Source organism: Poecilia latipinna, unplaced genomic scaffold (assembly GCF_001443285.1).
Source record: "Poecilia latipinna isolate Pla-1442-1.1 unplaced genomic scaffold, P_latipinna-1.0 Scaffold1102, whole genome shotgun sequence".
NCBI classification, from domain to species: domain Eukaryota; kingdom Metazoa; phylum Chordata; class Actinopteri; order Cyprinodontiformes; family Poeciliidae; genus Poecilia; species Poecilia latipinna.
Genome location: NW_015113718.1, coordinates 78,644 through 99,276, shown reverse-complemented (window position 1 = coordinate 99,276; position 20,633 = coordinate 78,644). Strand labels below are relative to the sequence as shown.

General features: G+C 37.0%; 1 protein-coding gene and 1 long non-coding RNA gene across 2 annotated transcripts in view; both read left to right on the top strand.

The window, feature by feature from the left end:
• The first annotated feature begins 1,812 nt into the window (after nucleotides 1-1,812).
• On the top strand, nucleotides 1,813-3,578 carry LOC106959621 (uncharacterized). The gene is made up of 2 exons (XR_001427397.1): nucleotides 1,813-2,117; nucleotides 3,467-3,578. It is a non-coding gene; the product is annotated as an uncharacterized LOC106959621 (long non-coding RNA).
• Nucleotides 3,579-4,412: 834 nt separating this feature from the next.
• LOC106959629 (syntaxin-binding protein 5-like) overlaps nucleotides 4,413-20,633 on the top strand; it is an 88,851-nt gene continuing 72,630 nt past the window's right edge. Inside the window, exon 1 of the mRNA XM_015052336.1 lies at nucleotides 4,413-5,849. Coding sequence (XP_014907822.1) covers nucleotides 5,682-5,849 — 168 coding nt within the window. The 5' untranslated portion in view covers nucleotides 4,413-5,681. The remainder of the gene's footprint in view (nucleotides 5,850-20,633) is intronic.

Here is a 20,633-nt window from a genome sequence, read left to right as displayed (position 1 = left end):
GAAAAAAAACCTTGGCCCCACAACTTTATTTTTATTAGTTCTGTTTAAATGAAAAGGGATTTTTTTTAAAAAAAAAAAAAAAAAAAAAAAAAACCTTTCTATTTTAGGCCTGATGGTATGTTTGTAACTTTCTACCAAGTTTCGTTTCAGTTCTTCCACTAACTGCTGACATCTTAAAAATGATGACAAAGATTGTGACAGACTTTATGCTGAAGAAAAGTACAGATTCAATGCTAAGGACTTCGCTATGATTGATCTAATTTTCTGACCTACTGGTTAGGCTTCACCTTCTGACACCTTCAAAAGTGACACACATTTAAATGTCAGCATATTAGTCTTATTAAAAACAAACTGGCCAATTCAATAAGAGACGCAAAACTAACTTTGATTTAGGACAATTCTCTTTTCAAATGCCTCACATTTTATGTCACAAACTATTTCAAATGTTTTTAGTCACAAACAGTTTCATCTGTTCAGATTTACCTCTAGCAGAAATTTCGCTCGAAGTCTGCCTAAAACTGAGAATACTTTGTGGTAGAATAGGAAATTATGCCGGAATGATTTATTCCCAGATACAAGCATAAGCTATAATGTGATTCTTAACCTCAGTCAATTGTCCTTATTCTATCTTTGACCTTGCAGCACTTGTGCACATGCTTGTTTTTGAGAATTTCTGTTTAAGCTGACTTTTTTTGGACAGACTTTTAATTACACCTGCTTCTCAAAATTAATCAACCTCGACAAATCATCTCTGAGGTGAGGCTGACTGAACACAGGGGCATTATTCCCTGTAATGGAGAAGTCAAGCATATAATCATTGTTCGGAGTTGCTCCTTTTTCCCCTCAATGGATGGTGAGCTATAATTACCCTAAAGGGTTTCAAGACATCCTTTGATGGGTCTTGATAGCAGCCAAACATCAAGCTGAAAATGGAAAGCACAGCGTAATGAGGCTGTTTGTGACTGCCATCTTAAACAGAGATCACATCAGCACAGCAAGCTTCAGTTGCAGACATGTGATTTAGTACACAAAATACCCCCCGCACCAAAAAAATTACAAAATTGCTTTGTGTTTTTAAATCTTGACGAAGGCTGTTGATTATTTCTGACCTGTGATCAGCAAGCGGCCTAATTACCATGCAACTCCCCAAACAAACCCGTATGTGGGTGCTTGTTTGTGTACTTATCGTCTTTGAACCGAACACACAAAATGACATTGTTGCAATGTCCTGAACATTATCCACTTGTGCTGCAGACAGACACAGTGGGAACATCTCTAAGCAACATGATAATCAGAATTCTAGTGTCTCAATTGGACATGTTTCAAACTATCACAATATAGTAATACTTGTACTTTCTGCAATATTTGGTTTATTTTCTGACCTTTCCTACTCATGGTAATACATTATACTTAAGCAATAAAATAATTAGCATTTATTGATCCAAGAACAAGGGCTTGTGGTATTGAGACATCGTGCACTATCAAACCTAGGTCTTCTTAAATGCCATGGTTTATTATATTACCCTGTTGCATACAATTTGAATAAGACTCAACCTCATAATAGATGCAATAGCAAATCTCCAATAGACAGAAAAAGGGAGAATGTCTCTCTCCTGTTCTGTACCTGCAGATTCATCAGCTCCGAAACGAGTAGCACAAACTGAGCATAAACTCCTTCATGTAGCGTCTCATCTTTTCAGAATTTTCTCATTTTAATAATCAAATTTTCTTTTTACATATTGAGCATATGATATGAGATAATGTTAAAGTTTAATTATGATTTTTCTTTTTGCAAAATACTTTAAGTAGTAAAACTTATCAAAACCAATATTTAAAGTGTTGATGGTACATGTAACATGGTTCAAGAAGTAAATGATTTTTCCAACATCACCTACATATCAGTTTCATGAGGTAGGAAGAGCAGAAACTGAAGTGTCTTTGTGGTTACAGTGACATATGCAGAGTCTGCAGAAAATGCTACTTTAGTTTTTTTCTGTTTTTCTATTTAATTAGAGAACAAAGAATAGCAACCATGGTATTATAAAGGAGGGCCAGGAGGCAGCGGCTGGTGATGTAAGTTATTATGCAACATCACTGGTCTTGAACATCTAAGTGAGGTAAATATGCTTTATGTTTTGTTTGTCCTCCAGTGCATATTAGGATGGATGCAATCTCTCACAGTAAATGCTTTAGAGTCGTATAGTACACTGAAACTAATTTAATTGTGTTTTTTCCATAATTTCCATAATTAAAACGCCTCAATATTTTTTTAAGCACACAGTTTTTGACTAAAAACTTGAGTTTGCTTGACTTTTTTCTTTTAAGAAATTGGGCAGGTAACTGTTTTTAAATTTCTATTTAATAAAACACATTATAAGCTATTTGTGAATTCTTTAATAGCAAATCAAAAAGTGTTTATTGACATTACAGCAATTAAACACTTTATGTAACTTTGCTTTCCTGCATGCCTTGCATGGTATTTTGTTGATTTATCTGAAGTAATGGTCATTTTTTTAAGTTGCAAAGCTTCCTTCTCATCACCCTAAACTTTAGCGCAGTCCATACTTTCTCCATCACATTCAAGTTAGGCATTTGTCTGGTTCACTCTAAAACATTATTTTTGCTTCCAGTCAGAAGAAGCATGTTGGCATTATTACAAGATTACTTAAGACCTAAATCTGTAAGGGGTATTAATAATTGTGGGTTTAAATTTACATTCAAAAATGAGATGTGAGACATTTGTTTTTGCATCAGCTGATTGGCTTTTTATCTAATTCTATTATCGTTCTAATTTATACTGTTCTCTGAAATATTTAGAATTTAATGTTAGACCTAAGTGAGAGTATTTAATTATACTGCGTAGAGAATACAATATCAGGTGAGACATATTTTTATATATAATCAACTGTGGAATAATGTACTTTCACATTCTGTGAGAAGGAAGTGTGAGGGAAGCAGATATGAGGGTTTAAGAAGTAATTCCTGCTCCACACAATCAGATGAAAACTACAGCCTGCTTGATATTTCCATTATACGGCTTTATTAAAATACTATAGGCTCTGCAGTGCTGATATTAACAGTCGTGACATTTTTGCAAGGTGTGAAACAAATGTGGTTCAGACTCTGATGTTGCAGAGAAGACAAATCTTTCAAAAACGGGGACACAAGCCGTCCAAGTGACCTCTAACGTGAAGCTGCATTTATTTTCCAGCAGTACACCTGCCAGGTTTAAAACGAGGTGGCCAGATAGCTGCACGGAAAAAGTCAATATGCATAATTAGATCTGAGTGTTGCACAAAAATACCTTGAAATGAGACATTTGTGACTTTTTGAAGAACTATGAATAACTTAATAATTTTATTGATAATATGTATACCTCTTTCTTTGTTTTAGACTTAATATTATCTCAACAGTCCAGCTCTAACCATCAAAACTCAGATTGTGTTGAATTGTGTGTTTACTCCAGAATGTTATAGTTGCTGTGCAGGAGCCTGCTGCTGGCAGGAAGTCACTGAGTTCAGCTGTGGCTTTGCAGGTACAGCAGAGGCTAACAGAGGAATAAACCCAGATGCATCCTGTCACGCAGCTTCTCTGTCTTACTTTTGGATGGAGCTACGGAGCGAAATTTATATGAATTTAAATAGCTAAAGCAACTTCAGCTTTTGTGGCCTTATAGGCAAGTATGGGTCACATCCCAACACAGAGGCTTTCTTTGTTGTACAAATAAAATGATTTTGTGTGCTGACTTGTTTACATAGATAACCACAGAATTACTTTAAAGGTTTGACAAATTAAAATACATTTTATGCTAGCAAGTATGTAGGTATTTGTACTTTGGACAAATACCTACTTTCGCTCATTGGCCTTGAATTGATTTTCCTCTGCTATTAGTGGTATTGATTATATCTGTTTTGTTCCATTATATTTTGCATTGAGTTTATAATTTCTTTAAATTGTTGTGTGTTTGGTGTTTGTCATTTAATTATACATATTCTTTTATCATTTTTATCTGTTCTGCACTATTTCAGGTGTGGCTGGAGCTATGGGTCTTCATAAAAAAATTTTTTTAAAAGTTCATGAAAAAATAAATTGATTTCTTATTTTTTGTGACCTGAACCTAAAATGGATTCTTGTGAAATGTGAAAAAAAAAGTGATTTGAAAGTAGAACTATAACTTATCCGGATGGCATTGGTGCTAGTGGTTAACTGTTTTATACAATTTTATGCAGTTCGGAAGGATCAAATACGTAAAACTCCTAATATTAGTTAATATTAACATTAGCTTTGTTTGACCAGACCAGTAGTTCATCATGGCTTCAAAATAAAATGCTACACCAAGAGAATCGACATGAATTGGCTCGGTTGCAAATTATTGTTGTAACTGTTTTACTCTCTTAATGTAGACAAATTATAAATATTGTAAATATTTGCATAATAAAATGTAAAATGTGTTAAACGAAGCAATCCTTAGGAGAAATTTACTCGAAGATAACTGCAATCCTCGGTTTTCCACACCAGCCACACGAGGTGGTTTCTGATCTCCTCGTATCTTTATGGAAAGAGTGTCAAGTTAACCTTTGTTTTCTGTAATATGTTGAAGTGGATTACTCCATTATTGTGGTTTGGCTCTTTCTCCTGATCATGCCGTTTCTCTGATTTAGAGCTTTGTAACCAATCGTTGAGGAGAAGGCGGGAGGAGAAACGGAGAGGTGGGGCGGGGCGCAGGGCTGGCTGGTTATTTTAGTTTTATCTCCCCCCCTCTCACCTCCCCACAGCACCACGACAGATCCCCGCCACTTGTGTGTGGGCTGCAGCGAAGCGACGCTCAAAACGCGGCAGGATCAGGTTAAAAACTCACATCGATCTGCAGATGAACCACGAGTTCACGGCGCGAACGTAAAGCTTCCTCCTCTCCCCTCCTTCTGCTTGATGCCTGAGTTGTCTCGTTTTGTGGCCTGACTGAGAAGACCAACCTCCTTTAACTGCATTGCCTCTGCGTCTGCTGGCTTTTGGCTCCTCATTCTCCTCCTGTTACTGGCGGCTACCGTGTTGTGAAAGTGTGTTTTGTTGTTGTTGTTGTTGTTGTTGTTGCTGTTTGGAAAAAAAAAAAAAAAAACGGAGGGAAGAGAGTGGACTGACCTGACCGAAGTTGTTTTTCTTTCTTTCTTTCTTTTTGGATTTTTTTCCTCCTTATGTTAAAGCTGCCTTCTTATGAAAGAATCTCTGCTCTGTTCTGTAATTAATGAAATCAAGGAACAGAAGTGCGGGATTTGTTTCCATGCTCAGGAGTGGATCTTACTAGAGGAAGCAGGGAGAAGATGAAGTTGAGTAGTTTAAGTGGCCTTTGGTGCATAATCTGAGATGAGATAGACGACCTGCATCTGCAACGTTGGCTGAAATCATCCCATCAGAGTGGAACATTTTATATGGGCAACACATTAAGCTCAGGATGAGGTGCATTTGTGACTTTTTGAACTGCACCTAAGAAAAAGAGGGGGGTTAGGGGGGGTCCCTCTGTACATCCTGCTTCCACAGGAAGAGACGCGTTTTTTCCCCCCTTTTGCTGTCAAACGAATTAGGGTTGTTGCATCAAAGTGAACACTGGGAAAACAAAGGAAGCTGATTTCCTTTTGCATCCTCCGTTTCACTCACTTAAAAAGCATTCGACAGACCGAGTGAAAATGAAGAAGTTTCGGAAGGTGCTGGACGGTTTGACCACCTCCTCTCCGGGGGGGACTATGGGGTCCCCATCGTGCGGCAGCGCGGCTGGGACTCCCACCGCGGCGCCAACTCCCAAGGAAATCGACGTCCAGGAGACGCTGGTGTCGGAAAACTTTCAGCTGTGTAAGGTAGGTGAATGCATTTAGCTGGAGGTCTGCAACATCGGGGACGGCGCAGAGTCGATAAAAGCGTCGATCTGTTAGACTTAATCTCAATCCATTTATTTATTTTTTTTGTTCATGTTTCTTGCCCGTGTTTGGGGGAATTTACTGGCACAAAAGCCCCTGAAAAGTTAGTTTCGAGTTCTGCAGCTGTTCCTGCCGCGGGGCTCTCTAGTCCGCGGTATAAAACGCTTCAGCACCAGGGACAGCGACTCCGAACAAAACATTTAAGCATTCAGATTCTCTCTTCTATTAGACTTCACGCTTTCAAATGAGGCGATTAGTTGTTGCGTTTAGTTGACATGTGAGGCGCTTTTGTTGCAGAAATGCAGCTCAAACGGTGTCACAGTGTACAGTTGTGGGCAGTCTCCCGTCCCCATCTGTATGTGCTGCACGGCTCCCGACATGAGCATGCTCTGTAGCCGCAGTAGCTCACACACATGTGCTACAAACAGTGCAACGGGAGTCAATGAATAGCAACCAACTCGCGTTGCATCAGCAAGCGAGCACGAATGGTGTGGCAGCGATGACATAACTGGTGTCCCTCCCTTTGCATAAAAAAAGAAGAAGAAAAAAAGTGCACATCAAGCCAGCGGAGGGGCCCTGCAGTGCTGTCCTAGCTGATGCGCTTTTCACTGGGAAAGAGGGAGAGAATGAGGGAGGGGGTGAAGCTTGAATGCATGGGTGGGGGTATTTATAGCAGCGACTGTCGTGCATAGCTGCAGCCAGTTTTCTGAATGCATTTTGCTGCGTTTATTTATTCCCCCCCTTTTACCCTCTTACAGAAACTGGGGTGCATTGTGGGCATGGCTGTTAATAATTCATTGAGAAGCCTGAGGAAAAAAAAAAAACACACAGGGTGTTTTGCAGAGCTGGATTATTACTGGGCAAAGGGAAACTGGTTGGGGGAGGGAGTGGGTTGGAGAAGAAGCTGAGAAAGATGCTGCAGAGCACCGTATAGCAAGTAAGAGAATTTGCTAGAATAGAGCAGAGCAATATAGACTGGTCCCATGCAGAAGGCTGCATCCCCTCACTTAATGGCTCAATACATTGACGTAACTTCTCTTGAGATATTACTTTAAAATCTACTGTCACCAATAATTTGTAGCATATTTTCCTGTTGCATGTGTAGATTTGGTTTCTTTTTCTCCCAGCAACAGAGAAAATGTGGAGAGGTGGGGACCTGGATGGGTCTTTGATGTTATTTTTCTACATTATCTGTAAGAATCAGGGTGGAATGAAAAGGTTGCATGTGAGATTGACATCATGTTCTATGGTAATAGCTGCATTTTGTGTCTCTATGGTGAGGATGTGCAGATATTTCTGCTCTCCCTTGTCAAGCAGAGTATGGTGTTGTGCAGAATAAAACTACTAAAACTTGGCTTTTCGTCATGGAGAGAGAACAAACCGGTTTTACACAAAGGAACCCATCTTTGTGAATTTAAGTTCTACGAAGAAAATTAATACGAGTCATTGTCTGGATCAAACTGAGCAAGCAGACACAGAGAAACCTGTCTCTGCAATGTTCTAGCTACAGATTGTCTTTATTCTCAAACAAACAGTGGGAGAAACCAGGAAGATATCTAATTTTACCCTTCCATTCATTATCCCAAATATATTTAGACAGGATCTAGACTTTCTGGAGTGGATGTAAATCTGTCAGCTGGTGCAGTACGACGTGTGGGAGGGTTTGGCAAACTTCTCAAAGTAGTCATGACTTCTATCCTCACTGTGGCGTGTAGGAAGAAGCATTAACTCATTTTTTTTTATGTAATACAGTATTTTTGTTTACATCGGTTACAAAAACATTCTGGTTGAGTGGTTATAGCTGAGATGCTGAAACAAGCTTTCAAATGAAGTCACTCTAAAGGTTGAAGCTAATGAAGGATATGGGAATCATGCTGGTGGGGAGGAGTTTCAGTGCATATCGATTTTTCTAAAAGAGGGAAATTAGTTAATTTTGTGATGGAGGTAGGAAGATAAAACATAAATACCCACCAAACTAAAACTTCACGGCACTAAGTGGCAGCTGAGATGTCAAATATCTATCCTTTTTTCTGATAATTTGTATCATGCTGCTTTATACATTACTTGATAACAAACAACAAAGAGGACACCAAAAGTATGTTGTTTTTTTAACAAGAGCAAAATCTTGATGGCAGTTAGTCATGTGTATTGCCTGTGGTTCAGAGTCTAAAGGTTATCTCACTTCTTCAAGGAAATGTTACTCACCAACATTTACGCGACTCTCAGAACACAGAGAAGGTCACACTGGTGTGTATCGGAGACATCAGTCTCAACAGAGGGCAAAACAGTTATCAAAATACTAACAGTCGTGTGATATTGTTGCTTAGGTAACCAAGAACTGTGCTTTTTTTTTTTTTTTTTACTTAGCAGAGTGATACATTTCTCAATTTATTACCAAAAATGTCAGAAAAAGAATTCAACTCTGATTAAAAATATACGTTATGTTTTTAACACATTTGTTTTTAAAATATAACTTGCAATCCTTTAATTTCACTTGAACCTATTCACATTTTGTCATGCTAAGGCTCTCAGTGTTAATGCCTTATATTTGGATTTAAGTCAATAGACCACACAAGTACCACATAGGACAAACATAGTAACATTTTACTCAAACATAGGTCTATGTTTGAGTAAAATGAATGTTATTTTATTATAACTACTGACAACATGCATATTTAGCATTTACTTGCAGAAAATGAGAAATAGTCAAAATAATGGAAAAACATGCGGCTCTTTCAGATCTCAAATAATGCAAAGAAAATAAGTTTATATTCATTTAGCAACAACAATACTAATGTTTTAACTCAGGAAGAGTTTAGAAATCAATATTTGATGGAATAAACAAGAGGTTTTCAATGGGGTTCAGTGCAGTGGACTATATTGTATATTGATCCCCATTTACTCTGATCACCCAAGACAAAACCCATTGTAACAACTGGCTTCAAATGTCACCTAATTAGTAGGCTCTGTCAGTTTAGACCTACATCCAATTTAGTTTGTGACAACACATTGAAAATCACCAAATGCCTTCCATCCAGTCTAATTCATTTTAAGTTATTTTCTGAAGAATAATGACCAAAGTGCCTTATTTTGTTCTAGAAAATTACATAAAATCATTCAAATACATTAAAATTTGTGATGTCTAAAATTCCATATATGGTCCAACAAAACAGTAGAATACATAACTTTCACAGTTCATGGGAAGTTTAGTCTGTTGTGCCATATTCTGTGACAGAACTTGGTAACACTTTATTTGAAGGGGGGTGAATAAGACTGACGCAACACCTGTCATGAACATGAATAAGCCTTCATGAATATTTATGACTGTTGTCATAAAGCGTCATTCGGAAAATTATAACACTTTTAATACAAAGTTGACATTATTCAAAATGTCTTTGTTACGACAACTTGACGTTAACCAAGAAATCATTACTGATATAAATTTGTTATAAAAGTATTACTGATTGCACTTTAAAAATTAGGTAACTATGTTATTAAAGGTAAAGTTTAAACAGTAATAATTTATTGGTTAATGTCAAGTTGTCATAACAAAGACATTTTGAATAATGTCAACTTTGTATTAAAAGTGTCATAATTTACCGAATGATGTTTTATAACAACAGTCATAAATATTCATGAAGGCTTATTCATGTTCATGACAGGTGTTATGTCATGTTTATGACAGTCTTATTCAACCCCCTTCAAATAAAGTGTTACCCAGAACTTTTACCAGGCATGACCAGGTTGCCAAAATTGCAATTATATGCCTTAAAGTGGAGTGTAGCCTCCAGTTTCAATCACAATCATCAATGACACTGCCACTGAATAATGCTTCTTCTACATCTGAAAATGAACGAATTACTATAATCATCAAGTTGGTACAATTTGATTTTAATGACTGTCATTTAAATTTTTTGAAGTCTTTTCATCCAAATGACTTCATTCATATTGCATGTGTAACTCCCATTTACTCCATAACCTCTCTGAAGTGAAGTCCTGTCTGCAGAATTCTTAAAAAGGTTCCCACATTCATACTGAAATGAAGATTACAACTCTGATTATTCATGGGATTTCTGAATAACACATTTAAGGACAGTGAGTGGAAAAATCTAAGCTACCTAGATAAGTGTAGATTGTTTGTATCTACACATGTGGATTGGTGTGTTTTCAGACATCTGTGACAAAGCTATCCTGTCCTGCATCCGATCAGAAAGCAGTCCAGCAATGGGCTTATTAGAGTGCAGCTTTTCTGACGTGATTTGGGTTGGGTGGCTGAAAATGTTTGAGGTGCATGATGTGCAAAGGTGTGCACAGGTTTTAACTCCCTCAAAATGAGTCTTTATAATTACAGCCCTGTGTGTGATTAGACTGAGGCAAGAAGTAGAGGGTAGGTGAGGTTAAGGACTGTAGAAATGGGAAAACCTGACCATAATCATTCTCTGATGTGTCAAACTGTTCCTTAGCTTGCCTTGTAAGTTGGTGCAAATGCAAACACAAAGAGCATTCTTTTTAAGAGCTTGAGTAGAAGAAAACTGGACTTCTAATTTATTTGGTTTAAGTTGTGCACATTCTGTACAGGGAAAACATTAGTTTAACATTTAATACATTTAACATTAGTGTTAAATAAATAAATAAATAAATAAATAAATAAATAAATAAATAAATAAATAAATAATAATAATAATAATAATAATAATAATAATAATAATAATAAAGACTCTAAAATAGAAGGTGGCCTCAGGTTTAATCTTTCTAACACCTGCAGGTGAAACCTTGAGTCATCCCAGGCAGATTTGCAGCATTCACACCTTGGGACATGTGACTAAAACAATTCACGCAGCATCACAGGAGACACATTTCAGATGTCAGGCAACAACAACCCAAACATTGAGTTGAACAGAAGGTACAGCCAGTGGCTGACCTGTCCTAGTTACCCCCTTAGTGACCTTAAAGACCCATCACTGTGATTTTTTCTGATTACAAAGCCTGTTGCTTTCAAACATATTCAAAACTATGTCTTTTTGATGAGCGGGGTAACTTCTTCAGGAAATGAGAAGACCAGTTACCTTTTACCTAAGCATTGAGGATTAGCACGTCTGAAAATATAAATAAGCACAAAGAGATTTGTCCTGCTATGTCTTAAAAGTATGTGTGTCTCTCATGATGTGTCTCTGCTTTATGTTGTGTATGCGTATTGGGCCGAGTCTTGATGTCACCATCTAAATTTTTTTTAAATTATTGATCAAATTGAACACTCTACAAACTGCACAATCTGACTTTATAATTACATCTTCTAAATAATCTGACAGTTGTTAGCTGAACTAATTCAGAAAGGAAGTGACATGATATATAGGATTTTGTTTTTTCCTTGGTTTATTTGGATTTCTCATTAACTTTAGGTTGTTGTTTTTTACGTCATTCGTATTTATTTTAAACTCTCAGTCTTTTACTTATAGTTCTATGTCTTAGTTTTTGTTTTATTTTGAGAACCTTACTTTTCTGGTTCTGTGTTCTCTTGTCACCTTTTTGGTTTGAATGTTGATCATTTTTTGTGTTTCGTTTGCATTTCTGATTTCTACCGAACATTTCTCCTATTTTCTCAGCTCATCTTCAGTTATTTGCCTTCCCTCTCAGCTGCACCCAGTTTCTAATCAGCACCTTCTCTTTGTTTAGTAATCAACTGCAGAGCTTAAATATCTCTCAGGCAGTCAGCTCCTTTTACATTGTCCTGTTATTGTCATCAGCTTGGTTCCTTCTGTTCTATTTGAACGTTACTTTGGATTCTCCCCTGAACTTTAGTTTTCTAAGATTTTCTTTTAATAAGACAAAGTGTTTATTTGTACCTGCCTGTCTCCTCACTGCATTTGGGTGCTGTTTTTCACTATTCTATGACAATAAAGGCAAAGATATTGGCCATGTCAGCAACTCCAAACATTTAGCAAGCCGGTGTAGGTGAGTTTTCATCAGAAAAGACAGAGCATCTGCGTAATATCAGATTTTAGGCAGACTTATTAGTGGGACATTTAAGTGTTTATGTATATACCTCAGCAATGCGGTAGATGCATTGAAGCCCCTTAGTTGCAGTGCCAATGGCAGGAAATTGTTTTGCCTGGATTTTCTAATGATAAAATTCTGAACACACACACATATATATATATGTCGCTGCTTTTAGCTCATGGGAATCTCTTCATGACTTGAGGCAAGTAAAGATACTGCAGTCTGCTGAAGGGAAAAAAAAAGCTTAGTTGTGTTTGCTGCAGTACTGCAATAATTGCATTTTTGTCCCCTTAGCTGTAAAGGTTTCTGTTAAAGGAAAACTCAATGCATTCTAGCTTTCTGTTATCTCCACATCTGCATATAAATATTCATTTCTAACCTTTGATACTTAATTCTTTGTGTGAATTTTTTTTTTTTAATTTAAAACGGTGTGCTGCTAGGTCATCTTGACCTCAATGCATTTTTTAATCTGCTTTAATAAGTGATTAATCTCAGGAGATGTACAATTAGCCAGAACAGCAGCACAGCTGCATTTTGGATTAGAAGCTCTCTTTATATTGTCATCCCTTTTGTCCCTGTTGGGATGCAAAGATGAAATTCATTTAACCAAAAATGTTTTGCTTTGTTATAAAAAAATAAATCTGCTTTATTTAACATTTTGATTTTTGATCATGCATTGCTTAAATTTAGATACAAAAGTTCTTTATGAAATCCTATAGTCATACTAATCTTCTATTTTGCAGAAACCTTTCAGAAAATGATGCTAGTCGAAAAACTATAACTTCCTTATTTCTCTGAAGACATTTTAGACGAGTGCATATTCTTAACCTTACATTCTAAGTTTAGTGGGTTGGAGTTAACCTCCGCCTTTTTCTGTACCGCCTTCCTCCGTCAGCACAATATATTTGCCTGTAAGGATGACATCACCCTCACTCCCTCAGCAGCGACCCCACAAGCTCTCCATGGGTGTGATGACTCAGTGGGTTGACTTCCAGCTAGTCTCACATTACCATGTGTCGGCTGCCTGTCAGAAGCCACAGTGTGGGATCAATTAAGGAGTAGCTGATGTCAGGCTAGGAGGATAGTATAGAGAAAAAAAATAAACATATAGGATACATTTTCTGTAATCCATATTCAGGTGGAGCATGAAACTCTGTTTTCCTCAGCATCTTTAGAAAACACTGAACCCTTTAAAACACAATATGCACAGATTTCTGTAACGTCTCACAAATGCTATGTAAAACCATTTGCTGTTGTGTCATACTCTACATTTTGTTTGTGTCTGTGACAGCATGTGTCTGAGAGAATGAACGAGAAATAGACGCCTCTTGATTTCTGTGTGGGCTTTCAAACTCTTTGTCCATTCAGTGACAGCAGACTGCCTGCCTCACCTCACGCTGTGCAAATATAATCGAGTGAGCTTTTCAAACAGATCACCGCTTCACTTAGTTTTCAGTGTTTGCACTCTCAAGTAGAATGAGCTCATGCAATGCTTTTTTTGTATGATGTGGTTCATGGAGAGGATAGAATTCAAGTTGCATTCACTTTTGAGAAATAGAACGACATGAACAAAGGATTATACCTCTGAATTTGTCGCTAAAGTTGCCAAAAAAAACTGCAACAATAGGCAGAGGCCCATCTTTCCATCCTCGACGCAGTTGTTTAAAGTTTTTAATCCTGTATTATATTGTTTCCATAGAAACACATCACTACTCAGGAAATGGAGGTAATTAAAGTCAAATTAGACCCACGATGACACAAAATATGTCTGTACTGAGAATTCACATACAGTAAAACTCACAGGTGACTTGTTTCCATTGTCGTATGCTGGTTGAAGATGACGCATTGTTGCAAGTCTATGACTTGATTCACTGGACATTTTAACTTTTTCAAGTGTTTCAAGTGTTTAGGGGTAGGAGTTTATAAGTTCTCACTTCTTCCTACCCCATTTTGAGCATGATATGTTAACTGAAACAAAAAAATCTGTATTTTCTCTTCTTTCTTATGCACTTCTTGTTACTGTGCACTATTTTATTTTATATTTGTATCATGTTCGAATAAAATTTCATTTCATTTCATTTCATTTCATTTCATTTCATTTCATTTCATTTCATTTCACTGTGTGATGCTTTACCTGAATTTGACTTGCTGCATTTTAACAAGGATCAAATTGAGAATATGATTCTAGACTATGTGGCTCAAATATATAATCAACTATATTGATTCAATTATATATTTCTGGACCTGAATCAGCCTCCTTTGCTGTCTAGATATTACAGTCCTCGTAAATGAGTTCTATGTAAACTGGAGTAAATTTTAATTTAATAATCTCTAAAATGAAAACGGTCGTGTAATGGGCTGGCGATTCCTGTGACTGCTTTAGGTAGGCACCTGCTCTGCAGCAACAATGCAAGGACAGTAAGGTAAAGAGACTGGATATGTGGATAAATAACCTAAAAGTGACCTGATTTTTAGAAGTTAACCTTCTGGTTCTAACCACAGACTGAGATGCTTCAGCATCGACATTAGTAGCAGCAAGGCTGCAGAGTGGTGGGTGGAAAATATAACTGCATGGGTAAAATCGACTATGTTCACTTCAAGGGGGTCATAAATTCTCATAAAATGTTCTGCTACCCCCTTTTTCTAAGTTTAATTGAAATTGTATGCATACAAGTAACACAAAAAAGCAATACATAAATCTTTAATCTCATCCAAAATCTTTGTCTATTTGATTCAAGCTTTAACTGGGATGATCAGCGTGTTACGAACAAAATTCCCATCATGCAATTTCTGTGCATGATTGAGTCAATGACCAGACAAGTGCAAGCCAATACTTTAGGTGTAAAAATACAATCTAGGATGACAGGTGAAAATTCAGCAAAGCTTCAGATCAAACATGAAGTTTGTTCATGATATATTTGAATGTGGAAAAGTTCTCACACACACACATTTGTTTAAAATTTCACTAAAATTTACTTCATGTCTCCTAGGAGGAAATCATACCTCATCTTACTGTTACAATGCATTTTCAGCATATGGTTTAGTGAGTGGTAAAAACACACTCTCATCCGCGAGAATGTTCAGGGAACTACCAATTGCATTAGCTTGAATGCATTTCATAGCGTTTAATAATTCATAAATGCAAGAAGCTCAGCTTTTAGGACCATCATATGGAGCAGGATACCAGGAAACAGATTTTTTTTCTTTCCCATTTTAAAATATTTATTCTTTTAGTTAACACAAGACATGCAGGAAGACTTACTGGGGTCTCCTTGGTATTATTCGTCCTTGTTGATTTTATATGTGATGGACAGCCTGGCTGTTTTGGTTTGTAAGGTTAAACCGCATGTATTGTAGGTCCCCACATGGCTGCTTTGTGACCTCAGGGATGCATGGAAACACGACACAAAGCCCCAGCCTACAGTCTTAACAATCACCCTTCCACCCACGCTCACATGTGTACGCACTTCTCTGCGATTACATAAAATGAATTATGTATTTTTGGATATCAAGCCCACGCTCTCATCTAAAGTGATATGTGCTTAACATTAAAGGGTCAAATGCAAACGAATGATGTTAAATGCTGCCGAATAAAAAGAGGCCGTATGCTGCATGTGTCACAGCAACTTTTTATCGGGAGTAATCAAGCGAAAAATAATTTACTTTCCAGAATAAGGTCAGGCGTTAACAATGATGTGAAGGCAGGAGAAGCAGGATGAGAGGTAAAAACTGAAAATGAAAGTTACAAAGTCAAACAAATTAGAAGCAATTTCTGATAAAACTTGGTGAAATATTAGCTCTGCTAAATAGTGATGCAAAAACATCAGCAACTTTACATACCTATTATTCACATAGTGCTGTAAAAAGTATTTTCCCTTTTTAAAACTTCATTTTTTACACTTAAATGTTTCAGATCAGCAGATCAATTTTTATAAATTCAATTTCCCAAGCCCAAATACTCCCTGAAGTATCAAAACAAATAAATCAAAATACAACATGTTATAGTCTGATCTAAAGAAATTCAGGAACAGAGAAAAAGGTTAATTCACATCTGTTGGTCTATAAAGAGTTACACAGCAATATCAAAGGCCTAGAAACTCAAGTGAAATACAAAAAGAGCTATAAACCACAAATATAAAACATAACTAACAGTAGTGAACTTTTGCAAGAGGTGCCAGCCGTCCGAAATAATCCCAAGAGCAGATTAACGACTCATCCAGGAGTACAAAAAGAACCCAGAACCCCTTATAAAGAACTACAGGCCTCACTTGCTTCAGTTAGTCATTATTTGTGTTTCAACAATAGGAAAGTGACTAGGCAACAATATGAATGTTCCAAGGCCCAAACAAAAATGCCCCCAGCAAGTCTTGGTCATAAAAAAAATATTGTTTTGAAGGAGCCCATTCAAAATCTGATAGAAATGCTGTTGAATGATCTTGAGCAGGGAATTTGAGCTGAAAACATCCTCAGGGTGGCTGTGATGAACAATTCTTTAAAGACGAGTGGGTCAACTTCCTCTGCAGAGATATTAAAGCGTCATTACCTGTTTTCACTAATTCTTGAGGGCAGTGGTTGCTGCAACCAGCTTGATTGTCAAGGGCAATTATGTCTTCATATATTACAGGCCAGGGATGTTTGAGTAGTTATTCTCTATCATCTTTGGTTGGCATAAAATTTAATTGCGATTAGATTGGACATATAGAATAACACACTAATGGGGCAAAGCAGTTTTCCTTTGCATCTCTGTGTTTACTTGTGTTACTGCTCATGGTCACATAGCTTGTAACCTGAACTGGTGATCATCTTTAAGGTCACAAATCAGGCGTAAGAGCCAGAACTGTGACAATCCTTCTGAAGTTACAGATGGCATCTCAGTGGCTTTGATGATAGTGGCCAGAAACGGGGAGTAGTTACACAGCAGGCCATGCTTTCATAATAAACTAAGAGGAAAAACCTGCAAAATTGAGTACGCTTATTTGAACATCCTCAAACTGCAGACTGCACTCAAGAAAACCCCCTGATGACTGGATGAGTAATTTCTAAGTAATTTTTAAGCTCTCTTTAAGAATTTGGGAAGCACCATGAATGACAAGATGCCTTTAAGCTACTTTTTCTGGTTGTAGCACTGAGGACAAAAATGCTAGAACTTATAACGAATCATATTATAGTGCGATTACTGTAATTATTTTTAATTAAATGTAATTATTATTAACCTCAATGGTCTATTATTGGTGTGTTTTTTAGCATTTTATCCAGAGTTTTCATCAAGAACTGTTCTTTACATCTGTGTTTAAGACCCTCAGTATTGTTGGTCTCATTCTTATCTAAATCTGGCTTTGAACAAGGAGTGTGTTCAAAGAAAAGAAATGTTTCTAACATGTAACCCCAAAAGTGGCCTATGCCAAAATGGGTAGTAGCTATGAGTGAATCAAAAATAAAGGCAAAGAAAACGTTCAATATAAATATGCAAAAAACAAATATATAAAAAAAAGACCAATCGTAAGTAAGATTTAAAATGACTATAAATAAAAAGAGTAAAAGAATAAAGATGCAAAGTGCATCTGATTCACCACCATCTGGCTGCACATGTCGTCTGCAGCTCTACAAGTGAGATCATCGCAGACTGCAGAGAAGGAATCTTTGATGGGTTCAATCATTCATTTTTAGACTTCTCACACACTGGGCTCTCACCCTGTGTACATTTGATGGCTGTTCTGAATGTGTGTGTGCGTATATTTATGTGCAGCACAGTATTGTAGAGTTGCTGATTAGATCTGGTTTATTTTCAGTGATGAAAGGAAAGTCCCTTCATCACTTCACTTTCACAGCTCAGCGGGATGTGAAACTTCTGAACTACTTCATTCAGGTAGAAGCTGAAAGGAGCATTTAGTGCCATAAGCATGAATAGCTGAGGTTTCAGTCGGCCAATAATTCTTGTATTCATCAAAATCAATCAAAATCACCCAAAACTTCTGTTTAGACATGCTCAAAAATCTAACTCTGCCTGAAGCTTCTTCATAACTTTATTCCTTGCGCCATAGATACTCTGTCTACTAACTAAGGGCCTTCTGGAGGCAGTAGGCAGAGCTGAATCAGAGTAGAAGAGTGTGAATGCAAATGGATGCCACATTTTCAAAAATGAAGAAAAAGTGATCTGAATACTTTTGCAAGACATTCAGATTGTGATATGTGTACTTTTATTATGTAAAACAAAAACAATTAAGGGTCAATCAAGGACCACTTAACTATAGCTCTTATAAATAATTTTAAAAATACTATTAAACTTTAATTTTCAGTTGAAAAATGAATGAAGAGACGTCACTTACCTTTTATGAATAAATGACACAAGGCCATGTTTTTTTTTTTTACCAATTTATTTTTTCCAACATTTGTTCCCACGCTCAGACATCCCTAATCTCCTCTTCCACTCCTCCTCCCAGAAATCTTCCTCTCCAATCCACGTTCTGTTATGCCTTCTCTTTATTTTAGGCAGCTCCTGACTAGATCAAAGGAATTTCAGAGCAACCTCAAAATATCTCCCCTCTTCAAACGATGGTAGGCGAAAGACACATGCGCCGTTGTTTGTTTGATGGGTGCTCTGACTCCGTAAAGTCATGTTGATTGGAATGGTTGGTTGTGACAGGAATAGGCAACTCCGATTCTCCCTGCACCGCTGCCTCTCATCCTGACACCTAGCCTGGGGGGACAGGTGCTAAAACACCTGGGTGATGCATAAGAACAGTTTGGGTGCACAAAGGCAACACATTGCACACACTAAAGGAAGCTATGTACATAAGGAGCTCATACGGTAATGCGAGACGACGTGTAGAACCAGCTTGTATTGTCACACTTTTGCTCCAAAGTTTGTTTGTTTTTCAGATCTCTTATTTGCCAAATTTACCTGCCAGGTTTCCTTGGTAACTTTCTGAAACATTTGATCTCTCTCTCTTTTTTTTTTCCAATAAGGAATTTCTTTAAGCTTAAACTTAACATGTGAGACCAACATATTGTTAATGTTAGCATTTGTCTGTCAGTTAGCTAATGGCCATCTCATTTATCAATGACTCAATCTGAAAAAACAGATGCAGAATAGATTATTTTAAAAGGCTGTCTTTGTTTTCTGTTGTTTGTTTTTTTTAATCACAATGTGACTGTAATTAGATGACGGTCTGTATTTCGCCCACTGTTTTTGTGGGTTCATGTTCCAAATGAAATATTCCAGTATCTCTTTTCAATCTAGTCAGCGACAAACATCTGCAGTTGGATTGGAGATTTGCAACTGAGGTCAGATTGGGTCGGTTTTCCTCACACACTTGCAGGCTCCGGTCTTCATCCAACAGATTTTTGTACCGACTCGCCCCTCTTACTGACTCCAACTACTGCAGACTGATGCAAACATTTCCCTGCTTGGAATCAAGAGTAAAATCAGGCAGAAAATCATGTAGTGTCCCCAGCTTAACTTGGAAAAAAAAGAGCATTAATCATAGATTCAATGTGTGAAGTTTAAAACATTTACTTTTTTTTTTTTATCTGGGAACCGTAGCGCACACTTAATTCTCCAGACAGAAGCAGATGATGATGGCTACTAAAGACAGCATTTTGCAAGACATACTTTAATTTAAAATTAAATACTTTTAGAGCAAGATCTGATTTCACCTCCTTGTTGGCATTCATTAAACATTAACTGTTTAAAATATAGTTATAAACCAAACTAGTGACATTAACATGTCTGTTTGCTGAGTGGCAAAATGAGTTGTGCTGAGTCTACACAGTAAAGAAGAGTTCAATTAAATTATTAGAAAACACATTTTAATGACATGAAGTGGCATACTTGTTTTAAGCATCATTATTTCAGAACTTGCTCCAAAGGATCAACTAAAACAGAAGTTAAAATATATTTTAGTGAATTCAGGGTGACACTAAAATGCTCTTATTTTATTTGAAAACCCCAGTCACATATTGGATCCAGGTATGTTCCCATTTAAATAAGCATCATCTATAAAGCAGTAGAAACAAACCATATGCCTCAAACATATAGAAAACTTAAAAGGATTACATAGTAATATGTTTGAGGTCAGACAAATAATAAACACATGAAAGGCATTTCTCTGAAGCAAAATACCAAATTTATTTAAAAGAGCAATTTGGCATTCAAGATATGTAATGATATCCAGTTATTTAGGGTAAATAAATCAACGTAAAAAAAAATCCTATCAGACCAAACAGCCTCACCAGGTTAAGAGGAATGAGAATAGTTTGGCACTGTTGCAGGAAGACCATATGTGCCCTATTTACTTGCTGGAGTGATAAAATAAGAGCTAAAGATGCTGCAAAGCGTTGGAGGGAATTACTTGTTTGTTAGTGCATTATGTATCAACACCTGTTTGGTCAGGACTCAACTCATTGAAAATAACACCATCATTCCTCTTACATTTATTAAATAGGCACAAGATATTTGAGATTCATGAAAACGGGTGTTTAAAATTGCATAGTCAGGTGATATAGTAAAAACCAGTTGGTTGGATTTGATGCATGGATGAAGACCAGGAACCAGGAATCGCAGATTGCATTCAAAACATATTGATATATTATCTCCACACTATGAGCAAAAAAAAAAAAACTAGTTTACCTCGAAAAGCTTTGGTTTTAATTCATAGTGTAGACCAGAGGTTCCCAAACTGTGGGGCGCGCCCCCCTGGGGGGGCGCCGTGTCATTGCAGGGGGGGG